Genomic DNA, 16,847 nt, shown 5'->3' on the forward strand with positions numbered 1-16,847 from the left:
CCTTGTAACCTGTATGCCAGGTGGCCTTGGCATGAACATTAAGTGGGAAGTTCTTCACTTCAAAGGCCCTTAGAACAGCTCAATGTTTTAAAATCTCAGTGCTTTAAAAGTGATCTACAATTCAAAAAAGTAACTGCATTTTAAATGAAAGTGACCTGACCTCCCACTTAACTGGCAGAGACAAATCAATGCCTTTCTAGAGGCACACTGCAGAATTAGCTCCCATCAGAATACATTTTTATAATTCTCAATCTTAAAAACAAGGCTGCAAGTCTGTACTTAACCTTTTAGTGATACGAAAATTCCCTTTGTATGAATGAAGTCTAGAAACAAGTCACATTTATTCAGAGTCAAGATATTTGCTTGCCTTTCTAAAAGCCAAATCTTCAGCCTGGGGACAGAGGCCAGCTTCATATTAATAACCATTCCAGAACAGGCTGCCACCAAAAGAAGGTGTGCTTATGTTTTCTTCATACTCTCAGTTGTCTTTCACCTGCTTTTTCAGTAGCAATGGAACTCCACAGTAGGTGGATTTATTTGTTGATCTGGCAAAAGTTTGTTCTAGTGAAAATATCTGGGTGTGGTGGTGACACCAGTCCATTTGATCCTGATCCTTAACCTCAATCTGCATTATTGTGATAAGGATGCGGTCCATCTCAGATTTGTTTCTAAATGGTTAGATTTCAGCCTCACTAGTGCCCAGATACTCAGGTTTATCATACAAATGCACAAACGTTACCACAGGCATAAGAGAGGTGAAAATGAGGAGGCCTGCATATTTTAGCAGCTGTGAGTTTCCCTTGTATTGAACTGTCCATGTACCCAATAGCCTGACAGACAACTAGTTCCTATCTTTGGAGTCAAACGTGCTTCTTTATTGCTTGATCTCCCCCCTCCTCCCAAACTAAAACTGAAAAACTAATTTGCTTACTGGAGTACCAGCAGATGAGCAAGCCTATCAGTATTGTGCAATTATGACCCACACACTCTTTCCCTAGTGGTAAGTTCCAATTTCAGAAACTGACTGCAAGACCAAGTGTCAGGGTTTCAGTCCAATGAGTATACCCTTAAATATTAGGGTCCTGCTCAAAGCTGCTAGTAAGGTCTGCAGATGCTACAATTCCAGGCTCTGTTAATCAAAAGAAAATTCATTCCTTCTATTTGAAAAAGCAAGTTTTTTTCAGCATTAGTTAGTGATTTCAAAAAACCCTCTAAAATGACAGATGTCAGAAGGAAGCTCCATATTCACAATCACATACTGACCACAGCGGAAGGAAACTAATGGCATGAATGCCATGTCTGAACAACCTTTTTTGAGACTAAAGAGCAAACACATGAACTCACCTATCTAATTCTACTCTAAATTATGATCTTCAGAGTAAGCACCTAGAGTAATTTTGTATATTACTGGAATATGTCTATGACTACACTGACATATTCAGGATGTCGACTTGTTTTCTGAAGGATAAGTGAATATATTGAAATGCTCAGTAAAAATTCTCATACCCACAACCTTGTTTGCCAACAGACTTTATGACCTTACAGTAATAAAACTAGTGGCAGTGGTAAAAAAAATGGTAATAAGTAAACCTTGATGTTTAGTATATTAATGACATTACAAACAAAAGTTAAAGACAAAAATTAAACTTTGGATTTAAAAACTATTCAATCTCCAGCCCACACAGAACAGGTGTTACTCAACTTCTATAATAATCAGAAATGCAAGATTTTCAAATGGTAGGCATTTTTATTAAAGCTATGGAATTAAATCCGACAGTTTCACAAGATCTGGGCCTCTGCACAACTGATATGCATGCAAGCTGAATGTAAAAAGACAACCATTTAGTACAGAAATAGAGAACTCCTTTGTTTATCTCAATGTACTAGTTTAAAGCAAGCAGTGATTTATGTAACAAAAAACCCAGGTTTCTAGAGAAGAGGATGAAATATAGCAGAGATATGCAACCCCCACTCTACACATTAATACAGTACCTGGGCGCTGAATCTGTGAACATCATCAGAGGCACTGACTAGATCAATGGAAGACATGGAGGAAGAGCGACTATAGGGCTACCAGAGACAGACAAAGAAAAAACCAAGTAATCAGAACAAAGGCACAACAGGGCATTCAGTACCAACTTACAAGCACAAGATAATGAAGAAAAGGAAAACAAAAGCACCATAAGCAGCAAGCACAGCAGCAAACGCTGATCTCATGCACCTATTCTGTATTATGCTCCCAGCGCAGCTCTGAGAGGAGCACAGTGTTTCTAGTAACACTAAAAAACAGTCAACTGATCCTGATACAAGTGACTGGATGGTTTTTTTTAATAAAATCAATTCAATGAATTTTGGTGAAGGTATCTTAAAAACACTGAGGGTCACAAATTGGGAGTTTTCCCTTACTAATTCTGACAAGCTTGATACAAGTCAAGAGTATTCTAAATAGATACTCATATCAGTATTTTTTGAGCCAAGACAGAAAACAGTCCTTCTCCAATTCCAGCTACTTCATTTGGAAGTGAGTATACCACTGAAAGTTACTAGAAACACCTAAAAAAAGTTAATATCTCACCAACTCATACAAGATATTATACAGAACGATTACAGGTCAGCCCATTATTTGGAGGAGATCATAAGAAGTATCTTACCTTTTGGACAAATCTGTGAGTCCCCACAGCAGAATATGCATCTCCAGAAGGTAAGGATGTTGGCCAGTGTAATCTAACCTTTTCACTTTGGGACTGCAACAAAACAGGTTTAATTATTAGTAGTCAACTGCCTGGACTATGAGTCATCCTCAATCTATGTAGTGGCTAAAACAACTAATGCTGTCCACGACAGGCATGAAGCTGTCATCCTGCTGGAATTCTCAGTAAGTGAACAGGCCTGAAGACTGAATTCATGTATACTTCAAGGTATATTTCTGCATTAAGCAGAATAGATCAGATCCATGTAGTCGTACAAAAGTCACTCAGAACTTTCACACTCAGCTAAGAGACCCCAGCACAGGTAGACTGTTGGGTATATATGCACCCTGGAGAGTCTTTTAGTTTTAACCAAGTAATTATATTCACGGTATTCATAAGCCTAAACACTTTCAAGACAGAGGATGCTGCACCACTTTGTTAATCCCTTATTTTATATACTGCTGTGTGTTCTCATATCCTGTATTTCCTCACATGCATCTTACACCTTTTTTGATCCTTGTCATTCAAGTGTATTCAAGAAATAAATTAGAGAAGTAGTTGCAGCCTTCAGAATTTTAAAATAAAAAGCAAACACCAACACAACTGCCATCTTTCCTATTTCACATACTGTTAGTCAACAGATGCTTCAGAGCAATTAATTAGGTTTTGAGAAACAGCTGCAGCATTTGATATCCTTATTTGCATAGGGCATCAGTTACATATAAAGGTAAGTTTTATACAGGACACTCATTTAGGAGTTAGAAACTAGAGACATTCAGTTAGCATATCACACTGTCCTTTTCTATATAAACTATGAAGTCACTTTCTCAAAATTAGTGTTAAGCAACAATATTTAATGTAAAAAAATTAAGTGAATTCCTCTTATCAGTGTCAGAATAAGCTACCTAGAGCTTCATGAGATGCACCACAGGACTGAGTTTAAGTCAGAAGTCTCCCATGAAGTGCCCACCTTAAGACATTTTTCAAGTACCAATACCTGTTCTTCCATTTTATCCTGTCTATCAAGAGCAGCTTCAACGGCATCAAAGAACTCTTCTTCATTAATCAGACTATTAGGACCCTCCTAGAGCATAAGAAACAAAACCAGTTCAGAATTTTTGAGCTATGAGAGTTCCACTTCACTTTAATATTAGAAATTCATACTTATGTATTATGCAGAAGCAATTTTTTTCTATAGACCTCAAATATTTTCACCAATATTCTTAGATTATAGTTTCTCTGAAAACTCTACTTGTTAAAGGAAGTTACTCTAAGTACAATTTAGGGATAGTTGTATAAAGAAGAAAAAAACCAGGAAACTAAGTTACAGTGTTAGCATGCTTTCACATCAGATTTAGGTTTTAATTAAATCTATATAGTCTCTTACAGATGTTTACAGTGTGTCAGTAAAGTACACATTAACATAATTGTGTAGCTAAGACTCCTTCCAAGTATTCCAGTGCCTTGGGGAATCCAATCCAGGATAGACTTCAAATATGTGCTCTCAAAACATAACAAGAGAAGATAAAATTCTGGGGATGTCTATCGAAAATTCTTGGAAAGAACAGTTTAACACTAAACCACTGGTAGAGCTGAGTCAAGGCATAGCATTTTTTAAAATTTCAAAAGTAGAATTTGTACCTCATAGTCTGGCCCTCCAAAGTGGGACTTTTTCTTCAGTTCTGTCACAGCATTTTTGTATGCTTCTTCAATTCTTCTCCTTTTTTCTATCTCCTGTAAAATTACATGATCATTTGGTGCAGAGAGAATAAACTGACTGAAAATAGTCAACATACCAATAAATGGAATGACCAGTATAGCTTTTTTCCAAGTTACAACTGCAAAGCTCTGATTTTCTGAATTTATTCGCATGTATGCACTATATATACACCCATATACATATACTACATAATACAAAGCTTGGGGAGCCAGTAACCTTCAGGGTACCTTCTTTAAGTCACAAGAAAGAAACCACATCAGTGACCAAAAACTAGTTATCTAGTTTAAGCACAGCTATTCATGGTTTATTAAGGGTCAGACTTTGTATCTGAGTGACAGAAATCTCTTTGACACAGATGCTTGGGCAGAGATAACAAAGGGTGAGTAGTAAGACCAATAAAAAACTAACTTGTTGAATGTGGTGAGATACTAGTAAGTCACAGCATGTAACTATGTATCTATCATCAGCTGGCATGGGACAAATGCAAATCATTGTGAACTCCATGCAGAGACTAACTACTCAACATCATTTTCCCATAATAGGTGTGACTGTACTAGAGCCCTTGATGTCTGTAGTGTTGTATATTTTGAGTAAAAAAGTAGTAAAGCCAGAATCAGATTAAGTCTAGTATTTCCTGGGCAAATTCTACATACTTCCAGATAATTCCCAGTGAAAAACCTATAAACACAAAATTCTTGCAGAAATCAGCTTTAATATGCAAGATGTTCCTCTGTCCCCTTTCAGAATCACTTCATGTGGAACAAAGTTCGGTCTTCCAGGTGATGACAACTTTGTTGTAAATATCAAAATAATTATACAGCAACCCAATTTGAATTTTAAAGATTCAGTGGAGAACCCTTAAGCAATACTGAAAGGCTGACTTTACCAACTGGGTATCTGGTGGTAACATTCACTCTGGAACACATTTTCCAGTTTCTAAAGAAAAGTTTCAGAAGTAAAGCAACAGTTTTGATGTAAAACGAAGTAGTATAGTTTTCCACAGGAAGATTCTTAGGAAAAAAAGCAGCACTTTGAAGACAGTATTGTCTTTATCTGTGAGTGTTTTCCTTTCTGACACTATCACAAGGAGGCAATAACTGCTAACACTTACGTTTCACAGAACTTGGCATATTTATCTTTTTTTGAAAGTAACTGGAGAGTCCTGAAGATGCATAAAGCATGACTTGACTATAACTCATTGAGAAAAAGAAGTTTTACCTGAACACTTGGAATGAAAAACAATACACCCCCCCAACTCCTCCTCCTGCTCACCTCAAATCCCCACACCTTCTGTACTTACATCTGCAAAGTAGTGATAATTCACATATGTCAAAAGATAACTAAATCTGCCAGCTTCTCTTGGCAACAACATTAAATAGGGAAGAAACAGGGAAACTGTTTGCACAGCAGAAAAATTACTGGTGTATTAAAACCATGTAAGATTTAATGAAACGTTTAAGTTAAAATTGTCAAAGGTGAACAAATAAGCTACCTAAACATGCTAATCTTAAAGTAAAATTAAATGTTCAGAAGCTAAGTTTGCTCATTAATAACAACTAGTACAGCCAAATGAAACTAATAGAAAAATGTTGTGGGACTCAAGACAACATGAAAAGCATCATCACAAGGATTTTGTTGCAAATGAAACAGTGGACCGAATACTAGAAATTATACCCTTGCTTTGTTCATACATTTTAAGAAAAGTCTATTTTAAAATATAGTTGAGAGGATCATACTGGAAAACGTAACTGCACTGGATAAACAAGAAGCCAAGCTCAGGATCTTAACATCTAAAAGTAAAAGGCTAAAAGCAAAGCTGTAACTATAATTGCCTCTAGATAACATTACATGCTTTTGTATTAATTTTATTCTGGCCATCATCTATTTTGGTAACAGAAATTAAATATAGAACACTAAAATTACAATAATTAAGTGCGTTACTTTAGCTGTGTCCTTAAAAATAAAAAAATGTTTTTATAATAAGTTTCTTATTCTCAAAGGTTTAGAAATAGTTTCCAACCTTCAGAATGTAACATAACCCCCTGTTATTTAAAAAAAGCTACAAGGCTGGGGGTTATAGAGAAAGTTATTAACTTCGTAACACTGTATTCATCTCTAGTCAGATTGTAGTCACCTGTAGATTCAACAGATTCTACCCAACTTGAGCTTTTTTAATAGGAGAATTTTTTTAGGACAGCTATGATTTTGAAATATATTTGCTTCAAGTTCAGCAGACATAAAACCATCTTGCATCTTTAGGCTAAGCTAGCTCTTAACAAGATAGAGGTCGTATAATTTTGTGAGGTCACGGGACCCTTACTAACCACCTTTGTGTGTTGCTGTTAAGTAAAAGGCAGTTCTGAAACTACTGGATTGAGGAGGCTGGAGAGGAGAGCCAGATTACAGGGGCACTTACACTACTTGTAAAAAGCTCATTGATTTTAGCCACTGACTGAGATGTTACTCTTCCTCTGGCAAAACTGCACACCACAGAGCCAGAGTTGTCAATCTACTGACACGCAAATGACAGATTAGATGCTGTCCCTTTCAACGCTGCTAGATGGTCTTTTACAGGCATTGTAGCTCTAGAACCCTCCCAGCTAGAAAGTAAACACTAACAGTTGTGCAATTTAATGTAATTTTCCCCTCTAATCTCTCAGAGAAGGTATTCTGAACTTCATAATCTCACAGTATTTACTTCCTTTTCACAGCAGTTTACAATCTAGCCAAGAAAACCAGAAGTACAAAGATAAATACCATTCTCCTCCCACATCTATTTATCAAATGACTGTGCAATGTTTTTTGTTCAGGCCCACAGTTAGAGAAGATAACTCTAACAAAGCCACGTTTAACCACTGAAATAACAAGACAGAGGAGAAAAAAAAAAGCAGCTCTACAACTGAAGTGGAACAGTGTGAGCAGAGGTCTGAACACAGTCAACTTTTGTCTTTAAGGGTGTAGGTGTCATGGTGCTGGCCACAGAGGACTGCAGGGGTGGCCTTTGTGGGAGGAGGCCAGGGGCTGCCCTGTGTCAGACACAGGTGGCTCTCGCCAGACCTGAAACAGACCCACTGCAGCACACAGCTGAGTCCACCCACCACAAGTGGGGCACCTCTCTGAGAATGTATTTAAGAGCAAAAAACACCCCAGGGAGAGAGGAAGGGGGAGCAAAAAGTGAGAAAAAGCCCAGATGCCAAGGCCAGAACAGCAGGAGGAGCAGCTCCAGGCCAGAGAACATATCCACACTGCAGCCCATGGCGGGCATCAAGCCAGAGCAGAGGGACATTTCCTGAAGGAACAGTGTCCTGTGGAGGACTCACACTGCGGCACATTTTTTTTCCCCAGAGGACTGCTGCTGCACGGTAGGGATCTGTGGTGGTGTGGGGAAAAAGTTTGAGCAGAAAGGAATGGCAGAGATGAACTGTAACCCCCATTCCTTACCCCACACTGCTTGGGGCTAGCAAGCAGTGGGTAGAGGGGCTTGCAGTGAATGAGTGAAGCTGTGCTTGGGAAATTGGGGAAGAAAGCTGTTCTAGTGTTTGTTGGTTTGCTTCCTGTTAACTGAATCTTTTATAAATCAGAAAAGTGATTTTTTTCCTAAATCAAGAATGTACTGCCATGAAAAGAACCAGTAAGCAATCTCCCTTTCTCTTGACCCATGAGCATTCTCATCCTATTTATTCCATTAACCCTGCTGAATGGGTGGTGAGCAGCTGGACAAGCATCTGACTGTTAGCCAAGGCTAGCCCACCACAATTGCAGATTATTTAATTAAAAATCTCCTCTTCCAGAAGGCCAGCAATTAGAGGAGTACAAATAAAAAGTAATTATTTTATATTAGAAGTATTTTACCTTGGGTGTGCTGTAAACCCCAGAAAATTTCATTGACATATGATTTTAAAAAAGTTTCAAGTTTACCAAAGTAGAGTAACTTAAAACCTCCAAGACTTTAGAAAACTGCTGGTATTTTAATTTTCGGGAAAAGAACTCCAAATAAGCTTGTGACGCCTTTCAAAATGTATTTACTCATGCTACACAAGGCATCAGTCACATGAGACCTAACATGTAATTTAGGATGAATTTGTTAACCCCGTGCAGCTTAAAACAAGTGCTTTACAGTTAGTCCCCAGAAGAAGAAAAAAGTTACAAATAACTAACCTAAATGAATTGAAATTATATAGTAATTATTATTCTGCATTAACATATATTAACTTAGGGACAAGAAAAATTCATCACTGGGTAAAATGCTGGCTGGACAGTTGAGCCTGCTGGTCACCAGTGGTGTTCCCCAGGGCTCAGCATTGGGGCCAGTTCTGTTTAACATCTTTCTCAGCGTTCTGGACAAGGGGATCGAGTGCACCCTCAGCAAGTTTGCAGATGACACCAAGCTGGGCAGGAGCGTTGATCTGCGGGAGGACAGGAGGCTCTGCAGAGGGGTCTGGACATGCCGGACCGATGGGCCGAGGCCAGCTGGATGAGGTTCAAGAAGGCTCCGTGCTGGGTCCTGCACCTGGGTCACACCAGCCCCACACAGCGCTACAGGCTGGGGCAGAGCGGCTGGAAAGGGCCTGGTGGGAAAGGGCCTGGGGGTGCTGGTCGGCAGCCGGCTGGGCATGAGCCAGCAGTGTGCCCAGGTGGCCAAGGAGGCCAGCAGCACCCTGGCTTGTGTCAGGAGCAGTGTGGCCAGCAGGGCAAGGGAAGGGACTGTCCCCCTGCACTGGGCACTGGTGAGGCTGCACCTCGAACCCTGTGTTCAGGTTTGGGCCCCTCACTGCAGGAGGGACGTAGAGGGGCTGCAGCGTGTCCAGGGAAGGGCCACAGGGCTGGGGAAGGGTCTGGAGCACAAGGCTTGTGAGGAGCAGCTGATGGAACTGGGGGTTTTCAGCCTGGAGGAGGCTCAGGGGGGATCTTGCTGCTTTCTGGAACTACCTGAGAGGCTGTAGACAGGTGGGGGTGGGTCTGTTCTCCCAGCTAACAAGCAATAGGACAAGAAGAAACGGCCTCAAGTTACTCCAGGGGAGGTTTAGATTGGATATTATTACTGAGAGGGTTGTCAAGCATTGGAAGAGGCTGTGCAGGGTGGTGGTGGAATTGCCATACCTGGAGGTGTTTAAAAAAACCACGTAGATGTGGCACTTCAAGACACGGTTTAGTGAAGGCCTTGGTATTCCTGGGTTAACAGCTGGACTTGATGATCTCAAGGGTCTTTTCCAACCTGAATGAGTCTATGATTTTATGATCCATGCACTAAGCAAAGTCTCGTCAATGTGAGTGAACTGTGTTTGCTCAGCCAAGAGACAAGAATGTTTTTGAGGGGGGGACCTAACAGTAGCCTTTCGGTACCTCCAAGGAAGTCATTAAGAAACAGAGCCAGACATCTTCACAGCAGTCTACAGTAGAAGCACGAAACACAACAGGCAGATACTGGAATAGGAGTTACTCCAAGTGGATATAAGAAAAATATTTTTTTCACTAGAATAATAAATGAGCAGTGGAACAGGCTGCCAAGAAAAGCTGTGCAGTCCCCAGCCCTGGAGATGTGAAACCAGGCTCACGAAAGCCCTGAGCAACCCAGCCTGATCTCAAACTGTCCTTCCTTTAAGCAGGAGGTTTGAGAGAAAAACCTCTTGAGGTCTTTAGCCTAAACTGAATTACCCGCCAATTCTACTAACAAGTTTCAAGCCTTAGATCTACTGTAAATTCCTCCAATGACTTAGATGAAGCAGTAACAAGCACTGATAGAAGTCTTAATACAGTTAGACAGGGCTAGACCTTTGACATATGAACAAAGGTGACCCAGGAGACAGGCTAAGGATTCAAACATGGAAGTACTTTGTCTGAATGCATTCGTTGAATTGTGTACCACTAAAACATATGAAGTAGGATTTAAAGTGTGACATACACACCACATGGAGTCATGTTAAATGAAAAATGGAATAATAGCTATCGGACTGCACAGGACACCAGCCATTGATGGCATGATTCTAGAAATCAAAGCCTGAAGTACAACCTAGTCATGCCTCCAGCACATCTCAAGAGATGACACTGCTCCTTTTAAGTTGCTATAGTCATTTAACAGGCTCAGCATGAACTATTGTTGCCATTAGAACAACAGATATCCTAATACCATGTTTTAGCCAATTAGCATAAAACATGACTTAATATCCTAAAGGAAAGTAAATAATTGTATGTCAAAGACATCTGAAGTTAGAACAATTTGTTCTCCTCAGTATTGTCAATATCTACCACAATTAAATTATTTCTGAGATTTGCACATTATTTTGCAAGCATGGATAATTAGGTCTCTTTTAGAGGGCTGCAAGCAATACACTTATTACTGTGCAATACTGTCAGGTTCTCTATAGGCCTGTATTTTTTATACCTACCATCTGAACAAGAGCTGGGAAAAGACAGACTATAATGAATAATGTTACTTTATCACCAATCAGGACAAGGCTTTAATGTTTTCTAGAAGTAGTAATGAAAACACTTAAAATTAACAAATGCTGTACATAAAAATAAAAGCAATTCCTGGAACAAAAATTTAACAAGAACTCATTTGAAATGTCAAGCTAAACCTTTGTTTTTCAACAAAAGTAAATGGAAAATGATCTTACCTTATCTAACCTTTTTTGCCAGCTTTCTTCACGTTTTACCATGAGTTCAATACAATGAGAGAGTGTAGCAAGGATCCCAGCAGTAGTTGCCTTGAAAGTTATAGCTTCTCCTTTAAAGTCTATGCCATTAATTCCTTTGGGTGTCACATGCGGAAACACTAAAACCAAACATGAATCATTCACTGATAGCTGCCTTTAAGTCAAACAAGCATTTTACATGTATGCTTCATATTACAACTCTTTGATGAAAATAGACTGGCTAGAAAGTTAATTAAAAATAAAAATCAAAAGTCCTAATAATTTTCAGCTATCTACAGGATAAGGAAAGAGGTTCAAAAGGAGGAACACATCCCTTCAGCTTCATCTTGCTATACTGTATTTCAATTCTGCTTGTAATGCTGTATTACTCTGCACTCTGCAAACCATGTGGGTGGAGGGAGTGGTAATACTTTGTAACAATAGCAGTTTGACAGCTTGAAGTGGGGCCTAATTAACACAGAGCAACCTTAAAACATATCTGATACAGCACTAGGAAAAGGAACAATTTCAAAATGCAATCAAACCCAGAATGTAACAGTCAAGGTTGCCTTAAGCAGGTAGTTACAAATTTAAAAAACTCAAAGCAAAAAGGTATAAGATAAAAGTATCAAATATGTTGAATTACCCAAGTACTGTGGGTTTTGAAGTTCCAACAACTATTTCATGCTGTCAACCAAGCCATCTGTTGCTAAGGTTATTTAAAGAAGTCATTTAAAATGTGTGACAAAAAAGGGTACCTATTACATGTCAAACTCCTATGCAGATTGACATAATAACAAATCAAACACTACACATTAATGTAAAAAAATACTAGAAAGCAGAAGTAACACTCATGTGCAAGCTGACTGAGCCCAGCACAAAGTAACTCCTGCTATGTCATGGGGCAAGCTAATGCCTTACCATCTAGCTGGATATCACTTTTTTACCCTAGTCTGTCAGTTTGTCAACCTATCACTGTCATAGTTTAAAAAGTACAAGTAATTATTTGTTTAAGTTTAACCTATAGCTCTCTGCAAGAGCAAAGCAGAGCTTTCAAGCAGTTGAGTTCTCGTAGGGAAGATAAATGCAGTTGCTGTTCTCCAGTGACAGAGCACAGTTATCTACACTTCAGGAACAGAGAGCAATCATCACATGGTCTTAAGCAGTGGTTCAAGTTTCTAGAGGTTTTATACACCCTTTTTTCAGAAGGAACCAAACTTTTTCAGAGAGATGACTACAGGCTACACACTACAAATACCTCAAATAAGCATACATGCTACAGTAGAATACAGCTTATTTGTTTCATGTTAAGAATATTCCCTAAAAGGTAAAAATGATGGAGGCTGGAGAAAAAAAAATATCTGTTTCAGAAAGAATAATGATAAAGCAGCTCCCCCTCCCCCTAATAGCTGCAGAGGGACCATGCGGGAAGCCAACGCTGAAAGTGGTATAAGCTGGCAAGGAGGCAATACAGCAGATTCCCCGAGAATGATGAAAATTCCACAAGAGCTTCCCATAGCACTTCATGACTGAAAAACACAGTTTATATTAATAATGTGTCCTGTTGGTGTAGACCATGCTCATATGCAGGCTTATCAGCACAGCTACAGTGCTTACAGATGTGATTTTTTTCTCGTAATTATGCAACACGCTAGACATGCTGAAGAAACTACTACTGGCTGCAACACTATAAAATCATTCCAGAAATCTCTGTGGAAGATTGTAAGGCAGAAGCAGCAACACAGCTCATTTCCTGGAAGAGTACCAGCTTTTTTCCTAGATACCTTTAGGTCTCAGCTATAGCTCATTAATACTTCCATACAGTTTCAGTCATCATATATTCAAAGTCATTCTTTAATGGCTAGTCTCAAAGTAGCACTGATACATGCAGAGCTTGCAGTTTTCAAGACAGTGTCCATAGTTTCTTTCAGCCATTGTAATACCGGGCAAAACCGACCTTGTTGCAGGAAGATGCAAAACCTGTTTCTTTGAAGAGATGGTCAATCAAGAGATTCCTTATGATGGGAGTATCTTAATTCACTCCTAATGACAGGAGACTTTTGTCTTCCTGGAAGATGTCAAAAGATGATCTCGAGCCTCACCTCAGCAACAGCTGAGCTTCAGCACATTAGAAGTATTTGTCAGGAGATTCTCTTATTTAGAGAGCGCAAACATCTTTCCTATTCCTTTTTTATGCTTTTTTCCTGTTAGCTACAGATTTAGTGTTTCCAAATGAAATCTGGCATCAGAAGATCTATATGGTTCAAGGTAAAGGCCGATAGGAAAGTGTTCTTACCATTACTAGCTTGGTGATCAAACTACATGTAGCCAAGTGAAAAAAGCAGCAGGATGATTTTTTTTCCTGCTTCTAACTTCAATTTCAACACCTTCCAAATGGTTCCTTTTTAGTTATCCTGTCCTCTAAGCATTTTACTTTATTTCTGATTTTTCTTCTCTTGCCTTTCATGTAAAGGATTCTTCATACCATGCTTTAGCCTTCAATAGCTCTTTCGTCCTGCTCTTCTACACCTTTATGTCTGTTAAGATAGGTCAGTTTTCCCTTCTTGTTCCTAACATTGTTTGTAACTGTGATAAACGCAGTCATGATTCATGTCAAAAATAAAATGTACTGTGATAAGTATAATTGTTGTACCCTGTGTAAATCTGGGACCTGTATCGCAGTTGTGGTGAGTGGGCACGTGTGGTTCTCCTTTAAGACGACATGATGGCTTCCCTTTCCCCTGAGGCAATCGCTGCCTGTAAAAGCCCGCCAAAGGAGATAAGGTAAGCAAAACCACACCACGCCAGAGAAGGCCAGAAGGCCTGCGAAGGAGACAAAGACCTTGAGATTTGAAAAAGCGCGCTAAAGGAGAGCCAGTAGGAGGAGAAGGCATACCCTAACGGCCCAATGGGGAAAGAGCGGGACGAACATCTGGCGAGAAGGGATTTGGTCAAGATCCGGGCATAAAAGGCGCTGCTTTTAGGACTCAGGTGTGTGTGTGGTGGAGCTAATTGAGTTCTCCATGCACCCAGCGCTGTTTTTGCTTAGTTTCTCAACCTAAATTGATTGAACCCAAAATAAAATTGTTTTAATTGTTATCGTTTATAACATAACACTTCCACAGATGTTACAAGCACCATGTGTTTGATCAAATCTCTTTTCCAGTAAAACAGCAAGTTATTTTAAAGACAGTAGATAGAAAGAAGTTCCTTTATCTTTCCCATTTTATGCCACCTTAACATCTTATGTCACTAAAGTGAAAAAACATTCGAGTGCATGACCATTTATTAATATGAAACAGAACAAGGTCTTAAAAGATTAGTCAGGATGAGTTTGGTACAATGCTCTGGGTGATGCTTCGTTTAGAAAGGAATGTACTCTGAATAATTAGAAAAGATAAGGTGGGCACCTGAAGGAGATAAGGAGACCATCAAGTCAGAAAATTGCTGAACAAAGAAAATTGAAAGGTCTACTCCACCTAGATCCCACCTATTGCGAATGGAATGTTTAGGTGTCAAAATCACATGAGTACATATGTAAAGATGTTGTGCGACCTCTCATGAAAACTGTATAAAATACCTAACTTTCCACTGAAAACAAAATACCTAACTTTCCACTGAAAACTTGTGAGCTAATTTGTCCAGTGTGAATCAGCTAGCTCCCCAACGTTGCATGAAATAAACACCTTTGCTGCTTAAAGACAAAATTAGTCTGAGCAGTTACTCTGTGCCGTTTTGGCATCAAATACCTACTGTTGCTTATCTTCTGTGGACAGCAGTAGGATCAATTATGCTTAGTCTTCCAATAAGAACAACCCCATTATTTCAGCAACACATTGATGAATATTCTTCCTCCATTCAAAGCACAGAAATCCAACATAAAACCCACTGTGGTTTACATTGAATTTCTCTCCTTAAGCTTGTGCAGCACTTCCATCTTTATAGTTCCAGCACAAAACCACCTTCCATCTTCAAAGAGGTTCCCTTAAGTAGGTTTCACCTGTTCTTCATATTCTTACATAACTTTAAATCAAATACGCTCATTTTCCTAAGCACATGAATGGGAACACCTCGTGATCATGATTATATGTTCTTAGTGAATAGAGAATGCTGTACCACTTATCTAAAGGATGACACACCTATGTTTAGTTAAAAGTCGGGAAATGTCTAAGGACCCTTATTGCCACATGACGGATGTACAGACTGCTAAGTCCTTGGGTTGGTTGTCTTTAGAAGGGATATTTTGTCTTAGATTCTTGTTGTACATGCAACATGGCAAAGATGAAAACTTTAAACATGGCCGCTAAGGAATAGAGTCTGTGTAGAGACAACTCCTCAAGGACATTGCGCAGGCATGAGATATGTAAATGAATTCTCAGAATTGTAATGAATATGTAAACAATTTCTTGGAAAACTAATGAATAGGTATGAGTTGCTTGTATAAATGGGGGACTGAAAAGTCCTCTCTGTGTACATGACTTTGGTGGAGTGATCCCCCATGCACCCAGCGCTGCCGAATAAAGATAACCTCCGCTCGCCTGCATATTACTGATTCTTCAAATCATTAGAATCTAGGATTCCCAATGGGTAAATATTGCTCAGCCAATCTCTCCCTTGGTGTTTTGTACATGCAACTTGTTTCATTTACCAGATATTAACTGGAAAGTGACCAATAAATCTGAACAACTTCACAGTATTCTTCCTAGGTCTTCACTCAAATATCCTAGAGAACAAAGAAAAGAAAACCCCTCCCTATCCAGAACTACTTCTTCAGAGTTGTTGTACACAAATCTCCATAGTCATGTTAACTTTCTCCTCCCACCCAGGGGAGGTGCAGAGGAAGAAATTTCAAAAGACAATGTGAACATAGTTCCCTAAGTCAGCCTTAAATAATGCTTCGAGCATTGGATTGGTGCACTAGTGGTTTGAACAGTGGGCTCAAACACTGTTTCGTATCATAGTAGGCTGACTAAGAGGTTGAACCCATGCTTCTCACTTCCTGCAACAATGACTGCTGAGCAGCTCCGCAAAAACAGGAAAACACTTCTCAGCTACGGTTAAAAAGATTGTTCCAGTCCTTCCAGGACTGAATAAAGACTTCAAAAAGTGAACCTGAAATTTGAGAAACCAAAGAATCTTAACAGCTGATCTGAGACTAAGCTTTAGAAAAGGGGGAAGATGAAGTTAAACCTTTCATTATCAGTTAAACCGAGTAGTTCACTGCCCAATACATGGGCATGGCTGCCTCAACCCAAGACATCTACTTCCCTCACTGCGCCACTTTCCACTTATGATTCTCCTTTAGGGCAGAGACTCTAATTTTTCATTTGTAATCAAGCTCTGCAGCACTCTGCTACTAAATATTTAATGGATTTAGCTCTCAGAAATCAAAATGAGCCACAGAAAAACTGAAATGGAGATAAAGCTTTTCAAAGAAATAATTGATGGAAAATAAATTTAATGCAATCAGGAATCGTAACTGGATTAGTTCTGTAAAACACAAGGGGCTGCAGAAATGTTCTGCAGTGAGCGAGTTTATATACAGGTACCCATTCTTCGCATCTATGTCCCTAAAGACTTGATACAGAACTTTTCACAAGACAAATGTGTATCACTTCAAATTCCTATTAAACAGGTGATAAAAAAGGGAGTGAACTACTTCAAATTTAAATATTCTGAGATAACCAGATGTACTAAAAATACAGACTTTCCTAATGACATTCCCCATATCATATGTGTATATATAGCAGATACACTAGAAGAACGTAGATAGATATGAAGAGATGTTCTAAAGGTAAATTA

General features: G+C 39.2%; 1 protein-coding gene across 2 annotated transcripts in view; it reads right to left on the minus strand.

The window, feature by feature from the left end:
• Positions 1-16,847, minus strand: part of CERT1 (ceramide transporter 1) — an 81,660-nt gene that overhangs the window by 12,109 nt on the left and 52,704 nt on the right. Inside the window, exons 7-11 of one of the 2 annotated variants that reach the window (XM_056324251.1) lie at positions 11,028-11,185; positions 4,332-4,424; positions 3,688-3,774; positions 2,652-2,744; positions 1,993-2,070 (exon numbers count right to left, since the gene is read on the minus strand). In XM_056324251.1, the coding sequence (XP_056180226.1) occupies positions 1,993-2,070; positions 2,652-2,744; positions 3,688-3,774; positions 4,332-4,424; positions 11,028-11,185 (509 nt within the window). The remainder of the gene's footprint in view (positions 1-1,992; positions 2,071-2,651; positions 2,745-3,687; positions 3,775-4,331; positions 4,425-11,027; positions 11,186-16,847) is intronic. The other variant, XM_056324252.1, reaches the window with a different exon arrangement.

Source organism: Falco biarmicus, chromosome Z (assembly GCF_023638135.1).
Source record: "Falco biarmicus isolate bFalBia1 chromosome Z, bFalBia1.pri, whole genome shotgun sequence".
Lineage (NCBI taxonomy): Eukaryota > Metazoa > Chordata > Aves > Falconiformes > Falconidae > Falco > Falco biarmicus.